Source organism: Capra hircus, chromosome 16 (assembly GCF_001704415.2).
Source record: "Capra hircus breed San Clemente chromosome 16, ASM170441v1, whole genome shotgun sequence".
Taxonomy (NCBI): domain Eukaryota; kingdom Metazoa; phylum Chordata; class Mammalia; order Artiodactyla; family Bovidae; genus Capra; species Capra hircus.
This window is the reverse complement of record NC_030823.1, coordinates 62,505,511-62,523,449: the sequence shown is the minus strand read 5'-3', so window position 1 is coordinate 62,523,449 and position 17,939 is coordinate 62,505,511. Positions and strand designations below refer to the sequence as shown.

Genomic DNA, 17,939 nt, shown 5'->3' with positions numbered 1-17,939 from the left:
GACAAATGACTCCAGATTGGGGGAGGTGAAGAAAGAAAATAGAAAGGCCATTAATTTTGCAACTATATCCTAGAAAGAGAAGCCTCAAACAGAGATGTGTTCATTTCTTCCTTCCTGCCATCTACAGATGGACCGGGGTCTGAACAAAGACACTTTAACAGGCAGAGGGGCAAGATTCTCTCAGGCAGGCCATTATGTATGATTATAATAACAAAAAACTAAAAGTAAGTCAGATAGTTCCAAAGTGGAGTCAGAACTGGTTTTTCCCTGCTACAACTGGGGTACATATCACATGCTTACTAAAATGAATAGATTAAAAACTGTAAGGTTGTTTTTGCTCAAATTGGATATCCTTTTGTCTTTAGTCTTTGAAATAATTTGTATTGTTAACTATTGTAGTAGTCACTTAAATTTTTGAACTCTAGTGCTTCTCACAGAGTCAATAGTACAGAATATTTCAAGTTGGGATTGTTCCAGAGAATCCAGACTAATCAATTATCTGACCCCATCATACCTACCATCCTTATTTTTCACCTCTTTCGCTAAGTTTTTTTCCCTAACTCTTCTAGCTCATTGTGGTTAGTCCCTTGTTTTAGTATTTCTCCTATGATTAGAATAACACAGCATTTACTCAATCTTATTTTCCTCCTGGGTTTGCTGTCTTCAACTAAAAACAAAACCATTCAGGAAAACACCTTAATCTTTTTCTTTGTCCCTTTCAGGGTGTAACCGAGCAGGATGCCATGGGAGCTTCCTGGGACAGGCCTTCCCCCAAATGTTCCCCCAAAGCTCCTCTCTGAAGTACCTAGACAATACTGTTTGATGCACATTTCCTGAGTTACTTTGCAGATGTAAAGAACCTCCCCTCTCCAGCAAATGGAAGATATTATGACCATGAGTCAGTTGGAGCCTAAGGACCAATTTTTTTAAACCCTGTGACACCGCCTCACTGTCAGCCAATCAGAGAATTATGACAAACTGATCGCAGATCGCCCCCTCCCATCTGGTTTTTAAAAGTGCTTTGCAGAGCTCAGGGCTTTTAAGGCATAAGCTTCCTGTCTCCTTGAATGACCTTGCAATAAACCTTTCTCTGCTGCAAACTCTTTTTCAGTTTGTTTGGCCTCACTGTCAGGCACACGAACTTGCATTACAAGGGTACTTAAACCAGAGTTTTGTTTTGTTTTGTTCATTTTATGATAAGGGAAACCCAAATAGCATAAATGGATTACAGGTGTTTTCTTGTAGATAAAGAACACAGCATTTTTATTACCAATGTTTTGAACTCATAGTCTGGTAGATGGATTACATATATCTGTTTCATCATTTTCTTGGAGACTGTCTCTTGTTCTTTCAATTGAGAGTAGTTCTTGTCTTTTCATTTTACTTACATTTCTCTGTGTCTATAAATTTAGGTGAAACAGTTATCTTGTGGTGTTGAATAGGTGTTTGTGGGAGCATCCCTATATAGACTGTGTGCCCAGTGTCTTTGATGTGAGCGCTGGATTTGATATGACAGCAGCCACATCTTTTCTCAGGGCGGGCTTGCCACTATCACCTTGATAAAGGGGGTCATGGCTGGTGTTGAAGTAGCTAGAGCCTGTGCAGGGTGTGAGGTGGGACTTTCGCTCTGCACAGTGCCTGTCACCACACTGGCAGTGGTCTCCTGAGTTGCTTGAGCCAAAGCCCTGGAGGTTGGACTCAGGCTGGCTTTGTTCCCTGTAAGTTTATATCTTTGAAGTTTTTTATTGAAGTGAAGTGGAAGTCGCTCAGTCACATCCGACTCTTTGCAACCCCATGGCCTCTACAGTCCATAGAATTCTCCAGGCCAGAATACTGGAGTGGGTAGCCTTTCCCTTCTTCAGGGGATCTTCCCAACCCAGGGATCGAACCCAAGTCTCCCGTGTTGCAGGAGGATTCTTTACCAGTTGAGAAGCCCAAGAATACTAGAGTGGGTAGCCTAGCCCGTCTCCAGCAGATCTTCCCGACTCAGGAATCGAACTGGGGTCTCCTGCATTGCAGGTGGATTCTTTATCGCCCCTAAGTGTGTATATCTTTACTTCTCCCCATACTGGAGCCTTTGCCTCAAAGGAGGGGAGTGGTAAAGTAAGAAAGGCTTGTGTGCGCTGCCTGTGTAGGCATCTGTGGCTTTGCTCAGGAGCAGCCCAGAGTCCTGTCTTATCCCATGTTGCAGCCACCCCATATCAATGCAAAGCTGTGGCATGGAGTGAGTGGGGCCAGAGCATTCACCAGGTCGTGACCAGGGGTCATGGTGGTTTAAGTGACCATGCTGCTGTCAGAAATCTGGTAGGGCTTCAGCGGCACCATTTGAGTGAGTGCCAACAACAGCCACTCTTGCCCCACCCAGACCACACCCCAGGCCCCCAGCTTGCCTCTGCATCTTTAGATGAAGTCTTTCCAAGGTCCTGGGGCACTAGGTTCATTGCCAAGCTGTGCTGTGGAGTATGTGGGGCTGGGGTATTCTCTTAGCTCAGACTAGTGTTAATTGCTCAGTCATGTCCAACTCTTTGCAACCCCATGAACTGTAGCCTGCCAGGTTCCTCTGTCCATGGAATTCTCCAGGCAAGAATACTGGAGTGAATTGCATTTCCTCCTCCAGGGGATCTTCCCGACCCATGGCTCAAACCCTGGTCTCTTGCACTGGCAGGTGGATTCTTTACCACCTGAAACATCAGGGAAGCCAGCTCAGATTAGGGGTAATCTGAGCAAAGAAGCAACCACTAGGGCAGACCTCTATCCACCCTGTCCGATGGCAGACCAGTACCTGCACACTCCTCATGAATGGAATCTAGGCTTCCCCGGCTTCTTTGTCCCAGTGGTCCTCCAAGCAGCCAAAGGGGCTTGTCTCTTCCGGGCAGGACCCCAGGACTGGGGGGTCTAGTCTGCGGCTTCACCTGCTCATTCCCCAGGGCCACCTGTGTGATTCCCCTTTTCCCCTTGTCCTCTCCCAAGGTCACAGGTCTCCACTCCATGCTTTTCTTCCCAATTATATGGGAGTCTTTCTTGCAGCCTTAGTTGTTTAGTTTTTCTGCCATTTTTCAGTTAGTTTTCCAGAACAGTTGTTTCCCGTGTAGATGTATTTTTGACTCATTTGAGTAACAGGGAAGAATAAAATCTGATTCCCTGTTTGATTTGTTTCTTTTACTCTAACCTTTGTTTTCCATCACTTTTGTTTCTATAATCACTAAGAAGATGCTGCCTGAAGCTATAAGCGTACATCATGGCCTCGGGGTACACCTGCCCCTCTACCAGAATGTTAAAGTGCCTTTATTCAGCTCATAGGGAAACATCCTGACCCTGTCCACCTGTGGATGGCTGCAGAAAAAAAAGAATTAACACTTTCCCTAATGGAGGCTGGCCAAACCAGGAGATACTTTGCAAGACTTACCGCCTTTTTACTTTACTTTCTTACCTTCTCTCCTCTGTTCTGTAAAAGAAGCTAGCATCCAGACCCCATAAGATGTCTTGGACTCTAGTCTGCCACCTTCTTGGATGCCTGGTTTTCTGAGTAAAATCGTTACGCCTTGCCTCAGCACCTTGTCTCCTGATTATTGGCCTGTTGTGCAGGAAGCAGACTGAGCTTGGACTCGGTAACATTTGCGGAGGGAAGTAAGCTCTGTTATCTTCTTAGTTTGTCATCTTGATCCTCATCCCATGGTGAGAATATTTAGACTATTGAATTAGGCAAATGCTACAAGTCTGGGCCTCCCCGGAGCCACGAACCACCCCCCCTTACCCCCCCCCCCCAATCTTCTGCCAGAGTCAATTGTTAACCATTTATCAGCTCACCACTGGCCTTGGCCCTGGCAAGTCCTTCAGCTGCCCTGGGTTTAATCTTCCCTTCCCTTGAACCAGGGGTGAATTAGATGCTGGTCTTTCAGCTCCAGCCTCCTGCCCTGCAGCTTAGGCAGCCAGTGGTGAGTTGTGCTACTTCTGAGCTGCCCTAGAGAGCCTGTGACAAGGTGATTGGGAATGGAACCTCACGTGGTACATAGCTTCTGAGGTTCCAGGGCTTTCCACACTTGCAAGATGACTCCAGGGGTAATTGAGAGACCCTGGTCCTTTGGGGACTGGTGACATCTGCCAACTGCCCATTTCCCTCTGAGCTTTAACATTCTCCTCTGAGAAAGAGACTTCTGAAGCAGATCTCTGAACATCACCACCCCTCACATTTGAGGCTTTTGGAGTTTCTCTGAGCACAGCTCTGCTCCCATGTCTCAATTCCTCCATCTCAGACTCCTACGGAGCTCCCTCTGTAAGCACACTGAATGCCGGTCATGCCCAGATTCTGTTCTCGGCACTCTGTATACACTCTGCCTGGAGTATCTTACATGCTTTCAACTGCCATCTATGTGTGAATACCCTCTAAACCTCAATCTCCAATCCAAACTTTCTTTTGAACTTCAGATCATATGTAAATGTTTAGTGACGCTCTCTCCTTAATGTCCCCCAGGCTTCTTTCTGAGTCTAGGGTCTCAATCCTGATTCTTTTATTATTGGAGTAGGCAGCCTTCAATATGGCCAACAACGATCCTTTCCTCCTGGCATATGAGCCCTGTGTAGTCCCATCCTACACTGTTACTAGGACTGGTCTTTTTGACTTTTTGCTTTAGCACATGGAATGGGATAGTAAGCCACTTCTGAGATTGCTTTAAAAGACTGTGGCTTCTGTTTTGAGTTTTGGCTCACTTGTGTGCCATCTCTATCTTTCGGATCACTCTCTCAGATCTTTCTGGAGTAAGAAAGCTGCCATAGTTTCATGAGAAACTGAAGTCTCTGGCCAATAGCCAGCAAAGAACAAAGGCCTGCCCAGCTAAGTAAGTGAACCCAGAAGTGGGTTCTTCGGCTCCAGTTCAATCTTGAGAGGAATAAAGCTCTAGCCAATGGTTTGACTGCAATTTTTTCAAAGACTTTGTACCAAAATCACCCAGTTAAGCTGCTCCTAGATTCCTAACCCTCAGAAACTACATGAGTTAATATTTCCAATGTTAAACTGTTACATCTAGGGGTGATTTGTTACATGAAATAAATAACAAATACAAGTGCAATTGTCCCTTAGTATCCATAGGGGATTGGTCCCAGGACCCTCCTAGATACCAATCTATGGAGATTCACCAGTCTCTAAATAAATGGCACAGAATTTGCATAAAACCTATAGGATATACTTCTATATATTTTAATCATCTCTAGATGTCTAATAACTACAGTGTATGTGCTATGTTAATAGTTGTAAGTACAATGTAAATATTATGTAAATAGTTACCAGTTTGTGACATATTCAAGTTTTGGTTTTTGGAACCTTCTGGAATTTTTTTTCCCAATATTTTTCTTCTGTATTTGGTTGAATCCTTGGATACAGAGATATCCTACAGATACGGAGTGCCAGTTGTATCTTCCGTATCTAGTTTCTGTTGATTCTTTTTCTAAATATCTTTTATTCCACTCCCTCCCCTCCATCACTGCTGCCACTTCCTTAGTTTGAGTCTCCACCACTGGTTACCTATTGCAATAGGCCACCCAATGGTTTCCCTGTTCCCAGTTTGTCTTTTAATCTACTCATCACACTGCTTCAAGAGTGACATTTTTAAAGCAAAAAGTCATGTCACATACCTTCCCAGCCCACAAACACATTTAATTCAGTTCAGTTCAGTTGCTTAGTCGTGTCCAACTCTTTACGACCTCAAGGACACCAGCACGCCAGGCCTCCCTGTCCACACCAACTGCCGGACTTTATTCAAACTCATGTCCATTGAGTCAGTGATACCATCCAACCATCTCATCCTCTGTCATTCCCTTCTCCTCCCGCCTTTGATTTTTCCCAGCGTTAGGGTCTTTTCCAATGAATCAGTTCTTTGCCTCAGGTGGCCAAAGTATTGGAGTTTCAGCTTCAACATCAGTCCTTCCAATGAATTTTCAGGACTGATTTCTTTTAGGATGGACTGGCTGGATCTCCTTGCAGTCCAAGGGACTCTCAAGAGTCTTCTCCAACACTACAGTTCAAAAGCATCAATTCTTTGGTGCTCAGCTTTCTTTATAGTCCAACTCTCACATCCATACATGACCACTGGAAAAACCATAGCCTTGACTAGACGGACCTTTGTTGGTAAAGTAATGTCTCTGCTTTTTAGTATGCTGTCTAGGTTGGTCATAACTTTCCTTCCAAGCAGTAAGAGTCTTTTAATTTCATGGCTACAGTCACCATCTGCAGTGATTTTGGAGCCCCCCCCCCCACCGCCAAATAGTCTGTCACTGTTTCCCCATCTATTTGCCATGAAGTGATGGGACCAGATGCCATGATCTTAGTTTTCTGAATGTTGAGCTTTAAGCCAACTTTTTCATTCTCCTCTTTCATCAAGAGACTCTTTAACTCTTCTTCGCTTTCTGCCATAAAGGTGGTGTCATCTGCATATCTGAGGTTATGGATATTACTCCTGGCAATCTTGATTCCAGCTTGTGCTTCATCCAGCCCAGTGTTTCTCATGATGTACTCCACATATAAGGAGGCCCCATAAACACATAAATACTTCAAATCTTTCAGTGATGGTAACTTTTTAAAATCTGTGTCTCTTTGACCTGCTTGTTCCTCTAAAGTCACTTAGCAAAAGGCATTCTCTTATTGTATTTGCCACTGTTCCAAACAGTGATACACGGATCATTCAAGAGTCTGTAGATATTTTCCATTTCCCATCTGCTACTGTTAGAAGCACAGTCAAAAGTTTGCAACCTAGGAAAAAATCTGAGAGTGGAACTGTGATCTGATCTCTGATGATAATAAATGCAAATTTCTATATCACTTCTTGGGTTTTGTATCATTTTCAACTTTATTTTGCCAGCTATTGAGTTAGCGGTTTAGCAGCAATGTAATGTTTCTTTCTGATGTATAAAGAACATACACTGGGGGCTTCCCTGGTGGCTCAGTGGTAAAGAATCTGTCTGCCAATGCAGGAGACACAGGTTCAATCCCTGGTCCAGGAAGATTTTGCATGGCCTTGGAGCAACTAAGCCTGTGTGCCACAACTACTGAGCCTGGATGCCTAGAACCTATGTCTGCAACAAGAGATACCATTGAAATGAGAAGCCCGTGCAGCACAACAAAGAGTAGCCCCTGCTTACTGCAACTAGAGAAAGCATGTGCAAAGCAGCAAAGACCCAGCACAGCCAAAAATAAGAGATAAAATAAAATAAAAATTATTTAAAAAAACAAACCAACAACATAACAAAGTTTAAATTCAGCCTTGGTCATTTGTTTAACTGTCATATTTTTCTTTGCGTTCACAAGATCTTATTAATCATGTTAAAGGCTCTCCAAGTGCTAATTTCAGATGAGCAAAACAAGAAAAACAGAGCTCTTTGCTTAGTGGATATCCAGTATTTATTTTCACTGAAAAACTAATCTGGCCTTAGTATCGTTAAATAGGGTTATGACATGCTCAGAAACAAACACTAAAAAAAACCTCACTTTTCTTCTTTTAGGAAGTTAACAGCTATACAAAGAAGTTTCAATGAGGTAGAATATAAGCTCACATAAGCAACTGTGGTTCAATTTCTAATTCAGATATCTATTCCTAAAGAAGACAGAAATATGAGGAAACAGTATGTGTTTTTCCTGGGTAAGAAAGGAGTGTTGCTGTTGTTCAGTCACTATCAGTCATATCTGACTCTTTGTGACCCCATGGACTGTAGCATGCCAGGTTCCTCTGTCCTCCACTATATTCTGGAGTTTGCTCAAAGTCATATCCATTGAGTCGGTAGAAGGAACGAGGAGATATAAATATAACAACTGTTACCTACCCAACCAATTTTTAAAAGGGTTAGCAAAGATAACTAAATCCATTGTTCATTTTGAATTCTCATTTTGAACAAGTTTTCTTCTTAATTAAAAAACAGCGTAAACTGATATGAATTTCAAACACTTCTCCTCTGCAGACTAATCAGACAGGAAACAAAATAAAACCCTAGGTAGTTACTAGATTGGATAATCAAGTTTAAAATCATTAAGGATTAACCATCAATAGACTTTGTTGCTAGAAAGCACACACCTGGGTTTGTTACAGAGGAGGCTGAGCGGCCAGTTATACATTCCAGAAAAAGAAAAAAGTAAAGAGGTTGTGTAGAGAAAGTTAAAGTGAGATCTTTGGGTCCTCCCTAAAACTTTTATCACTGAAAAGTGACTGCTTGAAAATGCAACTGGAAAATGAAAGTAAGTAGCTGCTGGGCTCACTGCAGAAGGGACTCTGGTTTTCATTTCCAATAATTCAGTGCACTGTTGGGGCACACTTTCTCCCTAGTGAGGAAAGGAGGAAGTTGCAGTGCCCAGAGCAGAGAGATCTTTGGTTCTGCAAAACTCTGAGCTTTAAGAAGTTTTATACGGACAGAGGAGCCTGGTAGGCTACAGTCTATGGGGTTGCAAAGAGTCGGACACAACTGAGCGACTTCACTTTCACTTTCTACAGCAACAAGTAGAGACATGAATTCATCTTTGCGTAAGGCCTCTCCTTTGTTATGTGAAAAACACCCAAAGAGCCCTTTAGTTATAGTAACTGAAGCAAGTCTTCACCTAACCCAAAGTTTTTGGGGAAAATCATGACACTGTAATTAATCTGAAAGCAGATATACTGAGTTAGACTGAGCAGCCAAGTGAAGTGATATGTTAATATTTGTGCGTAGTTGAGTTACATTGCATTAATCTGGCATTACAATTAGAATATCTGCCTAAATGCAATCACTCAGAGTTGTCCTAGATTACAAATGAATATTTATTAAAATGAAAGTATATTGTAGTGGTTTAAAATTAGAAAACTTTAAAATAGAATTAAGAACCAGGAATTCAGATAATGGGAGCTCCTGAAGGCAAATGGAATTAATCAAGTACATTTTTCCTCTTGATTTAATCTCATCCATATATGCAAAAATTTCTCTACAAAAATTTTGTGAAATATTGAATGATTTAGGGCTATGACTCCTTTTGAAGTTTTTGCACTTTCACAAATTAAAACTTTTAAAAGATCATAGTAGGTATTTAAATACTTGTTGGCTGCTGTAGGATTTCATTTGCTAGGAAGACTGAGTTCAAGCTCATCTAAAAAGTCTTTGAGAAATAAATGCTGTATTCAAGGTACATTATATTTCAGTTTGATAGACACTAACTGCAAGCGTCCATATTTCCATCCTTTAAATCAGTACAAGAAAGGAAATCTAGGCTTTTCAGCTTAGCTTCTGCATTATCAGTGAACTCCCTGGAGGCTTTCTGTAGTGGAAGACGGGGTGGGCCCATTGGAATCCCGGAGACAAGAGTCATGATGGCTTTGGTCTGCGACACTCCAAAACCTAGGAAAAATAAACAGGAAACATGGCTGGGACGGTCCACTTTGCCACAAACATTCCAGAGAAGAGATCATATTCTTACAGTGATTCCTAGGACAGGATAAAATGGAACTAAAAGATGGGGCATTTTTGTCAATATGGCAGATTGAGCAGATGCAGGGAAATCCCTGCGTGCATGCTCAGTGGCCTCAGTTGTGTCCATGTCTGTGCGACCCTGTGGACTACAGCCCACTAGGCTCCTCTGTCCATGGGATTGATTCTCCAGGCAAGAATACTGGAGTGGGGTGTCCCAGGGCCACCTGGGAAGCCCCTTAGGAAGTCCCTAGGCCTGCTCTGAACCCATACAAATGCTGAAAGCTTTTTTAACAAATTGATAAATTATAAAATAAAACAAAGTGAGACTCAAAGTCAGCCTCAAAAGCAAGAAGGAGGGACAAGAGGTATCAGGAATAAAGAGGCCAAAGTGGTAGGGAGACGCTGAAGCCAATGGTCCATGAGGATAATCTGATTCAGGGATGTACTGCTGTGGATTGAAAGATAGAGGAATTCATCACTAAGACAGAATTTAGTTCCAGCACATCTAAGAAGTCCCTGAGAAATGCAGTAATTAAGGTAATAGTTTATGACTCAGTACTAGTGTTTTAGATTAGGGTTGCAATGCCAGATAAAGCCTTCAGTCTGTATACAGCAAGGAGGTGGAACTAAAACTCCCAGTGTAAAGTTGGTAGTCAGTCTTACATGAAAAGCAATAGAAAAAACAAAACCAAACTAAACAAACAAACAAAGAAAAACTCTCCTTAGAGGCAAGAGAGCCTGACTTCTGCCAGGGCTGTGGCTGGAAAGGAAAGTGAAAGTGAAGTCACTCAGTAGTGTCTGACTCTTTGCAACCCCATGGACTGTAGCCCTACCAGGCTCCTCCGTTCATGGGATTTTGCGATCATGGGATTTTCCAGGCAAGAATATTGGAGTGGGTTGCCATTTCCTTCTCCAGGAGATCGTCCCGACCCAGGGATTGAACCTGGGTCTCCCGCACTGTAGGCAGATGCTTTACCGTCTGAGCCACCAGGAAGTCCATGGCTGGAAAAGGAAGTAAAAGAAATCCCAAGCCTGTGCCACATATAAATGCTGGATCTATATTATGTGCTTAGTACAGGAATCATACTAAAAAATAGACCTAAAGACTTGGTCAGAACTGATGAAACTAAAGTGTTTGAAGAGGCAGACATAAAACCACTTGATGAGACACCTCACAACCTGGAGTACAACGAACTCCCCAGGAAACAACTGTCTTTGAAGATGAATTCAGAGGTAAAAGTTACAAAGCACACAAGGAAAAAGAAGCTGCATGGGAACCAGCAAATACACAACTCACAAATTTCACATCCCGAGAAAAGATGACACAAAATTCTGAAAGAAATTTTAGAAAATATTTAAGAATAGAAGCCATAGGCTAAGAGAAGGACATATAAAGAATGGGATCATCTGGAAGAAATAACCAAAAAGAAATAATGGAAATGAAAAATATATAATCAGTGAAATGAAATTGTAGAAAATAGCTAAAGATAATATTAGTGATTTTGAAGGTAGGTCTAAGGAAATAATCCAGAATATAGCACAGGAAGATATTTGTTTTCTTAACTGGCTATTGTTCTTAGATTAAAGGTATGAGTAGTAACTTTCTTTTCCTAAAGTAACTTAGTTACAGTCAGTAACAACTGAGCATTGGGAAGGAAAATACTAGCCTGGCTAAATACATAGAATATACTTTGATAAATGCAAGTGGCCCTCCTATTCTTATCATGAATGGTGGGAGAGGGAGAACTACCTTCACGATAAGGCTATCACATTTATTAAGTCTCTCTTATATACAATGGAATGAGAGTCCCTTGGACTGCAAGGAGATCCAGCCAGTCCATCCTAAAGGAAATCAGTCCTGAATATTCATTGGAAGGACTGACACTGAAGCTGAAACTCCAATACTTTGGCCACCTGATGCAAAGAGCTGACTCATTTAGAAAAACCCTGATGCTGGGAAAGATTGAGGGCAGGAGAAAGGGACGACAGAGGATGAGATGGCTGGATGGCATCACCGACTCGATGGACATGGGTTTGGGTGGACTCCGGGAGTTGGTGATGGACAGGGAGGCCTGGCGTGCTGCAGTCCATGGGGTCGCAAAGAGTCGGACACGACTGAGCAACTGAACTGAAACTGAAACTGAGAAAAGAACGAAAGCTTGAAGCTTATAACAGATGGACCCAGAGGGTGTTGAACTAAATGATATTGAAATAAGTCAGACAGAAAAAGGCACTATATTATTTCACTTATCTGTGGAATCTAAAATACAAAAAATAAACAAAGACAGAAACAGAGTTATACATGCTGCATGTCAAATTTATCTCAATGAAACTGGAAGAAAAAGCCTTCTTTGCAGTATCACTGCTGGTATGCAAAGTGATCTTAGACATACAGCTGAACGTTTAGTTCTTTAAAAACTGGAAAAACTAGTAGTAGTTCAATATCTACTTTCATGCACCTTAGGAACATATACCAACCCATGATTTTGTGTAAAGTATTGTTTAGGATAAGGGAATAATAATAGCTAACAATATTGGGTGGGCCAAACAGTTCCTTCTAGTTATGGAAAACCCAGAACGAACTTTTTGGCCAATCCATTAGTACTGGTGGCACACAAATATGACCAAAAATCATCGAAGTGGAAAAGCAAATGGGAAGCATTGTCTTTGAAGGATAAAGAGAGCTGGCTGAAAACCCGTGAGAATGAGGGACATAATACATAATAGGTGCTTAGGGCTTGGGAGGACTTGCCAGGAAGAGGCAGAAAGGCTCTAAAAGGAAGGGTCTGCCAAGAAAAAGCCTAAAACTTTTCCTGGACTTGACCCAGGTTCTCAGGAAGGGCCAAGCTCTTGCAGAAGTGGAGTGAATGGTGGCATTTGTCATTTGTTATGAGATAAGACTTCGGAGACTGTGGAGAGGTTTCTCTACTCAGATCCACTGTATTTCCCTCAAACTTTACATTGTCATGTTATTCAAACCTCTATCCATTCAAGCTTACTTGTGTTAATAAACTTTTAAATTGCAGATACTCTTGGGAGAGCTGTCAGTCATTCACAGTTTAGTATGATCTATATTCAAGCTGATTTCTTCCAAATACTTAGGCTGAAATCAGCTATAGTGTGGTAGTAGAATTTTAAGGAGCAGAGGCAAGGGAAGGGAGGGAGTGTTGATGGTTTAGAAGAAAAGGGGTAAAAAATGGTGTGTGCTCAGGGTAGGAAGGTGAGTAAAGTGCTAATATGGAGAAAGGCTTGCAGAAGGGTGCCAACACCTTCCAACTGGGTTTACTTCACCGCTTTATAGGACTGGCTCTGAAAGTTAGCATTAGGGATAAAACCTTGCTTACAACCGATTAAAAGGTGTTCTTGTTGAACCCTTGGAGAAAGTGATGAAAGTCTCTCATCACTTTCTCTGAAACGCTCCCAGTGTTGCGTGTTCAGTTGCCCAGTCGTGTTCAACTCTTTGCAACCCCATGGAATGTAGCCTGCCAGGCTCCTCTGTCCAGGGGATTTTTTTCCAGGCAAGAATACTGGAGCGGGGTTGCCATTTCCTACTCCAGGGGATCTTCCCAACCCAGGATCAAACCCAAGCCTCTTGCATCTCCTGCATTGGCAGGTGGATTCTTTATCACTGTGTCACCTGGGAAGCCCCCAAACCCTCCCGAGTAGCAGACAAAGAGGGAAACTTACCTAGTTTGACCACAAAGTTGATAAATCTCTGAATACAAAACTAGAAAGAAACAAACAAATCTACAGTCAGTATTACTGAACCGTGGTAACAATTTAAAGAATTTGGAGGTCAAATTACAGAAACCTCATACCAAAGGTCCACACATCTTAGTTTTGTGTAGGTCTGACAGAATGCAGAAAAACAGCCAAGTGAGGATGGCTGAGATCCATCTAGGATAAGGTAGAATCTTTCCATATATATAAGCTTTATGAATCGAGCCCATGAAGAAAAGGAGCTCCAGTGAAGGAACGGTTCAATACAGAGTTAGGGTGGGGAAGATAACTTCTACCCATCCAGGCTACATAGACAAGCTTACCAGCTAGTGTAGTTGTTTCCAAATTGGGGTGCTCTAACTTCTGGATTACTTTCCAAGACACCTTGGGGACACTTGGCCAAGGCTGATTTATGGAAATCAATTTCTAGATACTCAAATTCCATAAGTGCTATTTCTAAAATTGATCAGAGAGAGGATTCACACATAATGGAGGTGTAGATTATCCTTTTCTATTTTCCCCTTTCACAATCCTTCTACTTTTGAAAAAATAAAGACATACCTCCTATATCACTGCCTTGGGACACCTCTTGGAATCAAATAAAGCAGATCAAATGTTGGTATTGGCATCCACAAAGAGAGCTGACAGAGTGATTCCTCTAATTAATGAATAACAAGTCCTCTTAAAAATCATAGGGTTTTCAATTTTTTCCTTTCAACATTGCTTTTAATGTTGTGATTCACACTGTCAGCTGAAAATCATTAAATGATCAAGCATTCTGTGATTTGTGGCATATGACACAAAAACCACTCAAAGGACTGAGGGACACTGCTTATACTAAAGTTTCTTCCATTCTTATCTACTAATATATATGATCATGCTTTCACAGAACTTATTTCTATAAAAACAAAAACCAGAAGTAGTATTGATGCCGAACTGTAACTCATTCTAGCATTAAAGGATATTCATCCACAAATTCATGAAGCAATCCTTAAAAAGAAGAGATCCCCATCCATCTCACTATTTTCAATAGAGATGCATTTTCAATAACATTTGCTTTTTATGTTGTTTTACTCAATTGTATGTGTGTGCATGCATGCTTAGTCATTCGGTCCTGTCTGACTCTGTGATTCCATGGACTGTAGGTTGGCAGGTGCCTCTGTCCATGGGAATTTTTGCAGGCAAGAATACTAAAGTGGGTTGTCATTTCCTACTAAAGGGGATTTTCCCCACCCAGGGATAGAACCAGTGTCTCTTGCATCTCCTGCATTGCAAGGTGGATTCTTTACCACTGTGGCACCTGGGAAGCCCTTAATCAACTGTATATAAGCAATAAAAAATTCAATGCAGAATAAAATTTGAATACCAAGAACGTATATGCATATGTTCTTTTTTTCCTGGCACACAAACTATGGCACATTACATTCAAAAGTCTCTACTTTGCTTCTCTTCTAAGCTTTTATTTCCTATTCACTATCACACTATCCAAACTTGTCTTAGCTTGGTGCTCAGTGGAAATAATTTAATCAAACCATTCATTAATAATGTTGCTGCTGCTAAGTCGCTTCAGTCGTGTCCGACTCTGTGTGACCCCACAGACGGCAGCCCACTGGGCTCCGCCATCCCTGGGATTCTCCAGGCAAGAACACTGGAGTGGGTTACCATTTCCTTCTCCAATGCATGAAAGTGAAAAGTGAAAGTGAAGTCACTCAGTCATGTCTGACTCTTAGCGACCCCATGGACTACAGCCTACCACGCTCCTTCGTCCATGGGAGTTTCCAGGCAAGAGTACTGGAGTGGGATGCCACTGCCTTAGCTACTCATAATAAAATTAAATATATATAAAAATAAAAAAACCCCAAAGTCTCTACTTTGTTGCTTTTTTTTACACTTAATATATCATAGAGATCTCTTCACATCTGTGCATATAAAACTTTAAAAGGGCTGTAAATAGATCCATTAAATAACTCAAACATAGCGGGGGGACCTTTCCCTTTAGGCTGTGCCCAGCTGTCTTTTGGGCTTCTCAGGTGGCTCAGTGGTAAAGAAGCCACCTGCCAATGCAGGAGACATGGGTTCGATCCCCAGGTCGGAAAGATCCCCTGGAGGAGGAAATGGCAACCTACTCCAGTATTCTTGCCTGGAAAACCCTATGGACAGAGAAGTCCATGGGATCATAAAAGAGCTGGACACAACCTAATGACTAAACAACAACAATGTCTTTAACCATCTCCTTGGGTGGATATTTGAGCTGTTTTCATCTTTTGCTATTATAAACAATGTTATAAGGAATATCTTTGTATATGCATCATTTCACTTGGTAAATATAATGGATGGCATTTAAATCTATGAGAACGAGTAAGTTTAGCCCTAACTTTTTACTTGTTTGTTTCTTCACTTGACTACAAACTCCTTTAGGGCAGAGACCAGCTTTACTGAAATCATCAGTTCAGCCCTTGGTATATTAACAAATAAGTAAATGAGACCCACTCACACTGGCTTTCTGTAAGAAAAAATAGAATGTGACGAACTAAACTCCTTCCCAATAATGTTTTACGAGAGGTGATTTATTTGAGTAGGGCTAAAAGAAAAAATGGGATGGAGATGGAAGCTGAGTCAACCCATAAAAGAAACTGCTAAATGGAAGGGTCCATCTCTCATCCATGTCACGGTTTACACAATTCTATGATCTTCCCACCGTTCAGCTCAGAACAGGTTGAAATTTTCAGAAACACTTTTTTTCTGGGAAACTTAGGAAGAAAAAAATTATTAATAAGAAGAGAGGGCATGAGTCTGCACAATTCAGACTTCATGTCTTAGTTTAAAACCAACATCCTTCCAATGCTTAATCTAGGTGACATAGCCTCCTAAGTCCTTACGGTGTTCCTGCTTTCAGCCTCACCTGGTCTGAGGCTGAACAAAGATGAATATTAAATAAGCTGTTTTAAACTTTAAGTAGGAAGTAGATTTAGGCTGGCTCAATGTTCAGGGCTAAAGGCTAAGGATGTATTAAAAAATTTTTTTTAATTTAAATTTGGCAGCATTGGGTCTGAGTTGCAGCATGCAGGTTTTCTTTCCATCTTTGGACCTTCCCCCGTGGCGTGGGCTCAGCAGTTGCAGCACAAAAGGTTTAGCTGCTCCGTGGCATGTAGGATCTTAGTTCCCCAACTAGGGATCTAACCCATGCCCCCTGTGTTGCGAGGTAGATTCCTAAGGAATGGACCACCAGGGAAGTCCCAGGAGGGATGTATTTAATCACTCTTGGCAACTGCTTCCTCTTGTTCTCTTCTTGGTTAGAGCTGAGGTCACCCCCTCTAACCTTCAGGATGCTTTGTGGCTTCTGCTTTGTAATTCCTGATTTGCCCTGATGGTGGCCAGTTCAGTTCAGTCACTCAGTCATGTCCAACTCTTTGCAACCCCATGGACTGCAGCAGGCCAGGCTTCCCTGCCCATCACCAACTCTCGGAGCTTGCTCACACTCATGTCCATTGGGTCAGTGATGCCATCCAACCATCTCATCTTCTGGCCTTCCCTTCTCTTCCTGCCTTTAATCTTGCCCAGCATCAGGGTCTTTCCCAATGAGTCCATTATTAGGACAGGATGGTGGCCTGTCCTATTCAAAAGATCCCTTATCTGAGCTTACTGGAACCAACCACCTGCTCTGATCTTGCTTATGCCTTTCACTCCCACTCTCTTTTTTTTTTTTTTGGCTACTCCTCTTAGTCACTTTTATGATCCTGAAAGTTCCTGGACCTCTTAGGGCTTCCAGAAGTCACTCTGTTGTGCTGACTCTGTCTTTCCACTTTATTCTGTTTACCTAAAGTATACACACTACCAGCTGTTGCGACTGGTTCTAGCCTTTGGCGAAGCTCTTCCTTCTCTACACCATGAGGCTGTCCTCCCTGCAACATTGACAGCCCCCACCATTTCCCCCAGGGGTCTTCCCTGAGACACACCAGTTCCTGATGCTTTCCTCTTCCTGTTTCAAAGTTGGTGTCTTCCTTTTGGATCACCTACTCAGCTCTTGTTTCCTGCCTGGTGGATAAAGTTCTCAGCAACATTTCCAGGACAAAGGAGACTGACCTGCTCTGATTTTGGATAAATTCTCCTGTTTTTGGGTCACCAGCTTCATAACTTCTTTATATACTCTGGTGACTCAAGTGTGAAATTCTCAAGAGGATGGCATGTGGTCACTTACCCAGAAACCCATCACTATTATTTCACAGTCATAAAAACACTTTGAATGTAGATTAAAAATAAGATCACTTCTAGGAGGAACAGAAAGGAGTCATTCCTGTATGGGGCCTGTCCTGATTAGACATGTAGGGAGCGTGGACAATGGGGGCAGATTTGGTTTCAAACAAAAATAAAGACAGAAAATACAGAAAGAAGCAGCTGGGCAATTTTAAAGAGGGCAGGCATGGTAGGAATGCTGATGAGAGAGAATAAGAATTCTCAAGTGGGAAAGAAAAAAGGCTGTGACTTCTAAGGAGGGAAAAAGAAAGCTAACCTGATGGTTCAGAGCTGAAGAGAAGTCTTTTCGTTCAAAAGCCTCCAACATCTGCTTTGTCTTTTTTCCCAGGTAGTTATAGGTACTAGAAAGAGAAAACAGCACACACTGTAGGATCAGTAACTCAGCAGGAAGACCCAGCTCTACAAACCCCTCTGAAGCTTAAAAGGGAAAAATATACCAAGCCTTCCAGAAGTCTATTTTTGGGCCCTAATCTATTAAAGGATCAGGTGTCTTTAGTTCTGAATTTTCCAGCAATACTAAGCAGTGCAGAGAAGGCAGTGAACACTAA

At 42.0% G+C, this 17,939-nt stretch overlaps 1 protein-coding gene across 2 annotated transcripts in view; it reads right to left on the bottom strand.

Annotated features, from left to right (window-relative positions):
* Positions 8,757–17,939, bottom strand: part of NPL (N-acetylneuraminate pyruvate lyase) — a 42,578-nt gene continuing 33,395 nt past the window's right edge. The window contains exons 10-12 of one of the 2 annotated variants that reach the window (XM_018060692.1): positions 17,648–17,732; positions 13,105–13,144; positions 8,757–9,345 (exon numbers count right to left, since the gene is read on the bottom strand). In XM_018060692.1, coding sequence (XP_017916181.1) covers positions 9,161–9,345; positions 13,105–13,144; positions 17,648–17,732 — 310 coding nt within the window. In that variant the 3' untranslated portion in view covers positions 8,757–9,160. The remainder of the gene's footprint in view (positions 9,346–13,104; positions 13,145–17,647; positions 17,733–17,939) is intronic. The other variant, XM_018060693.1, reaches the window with a different exon arrangement.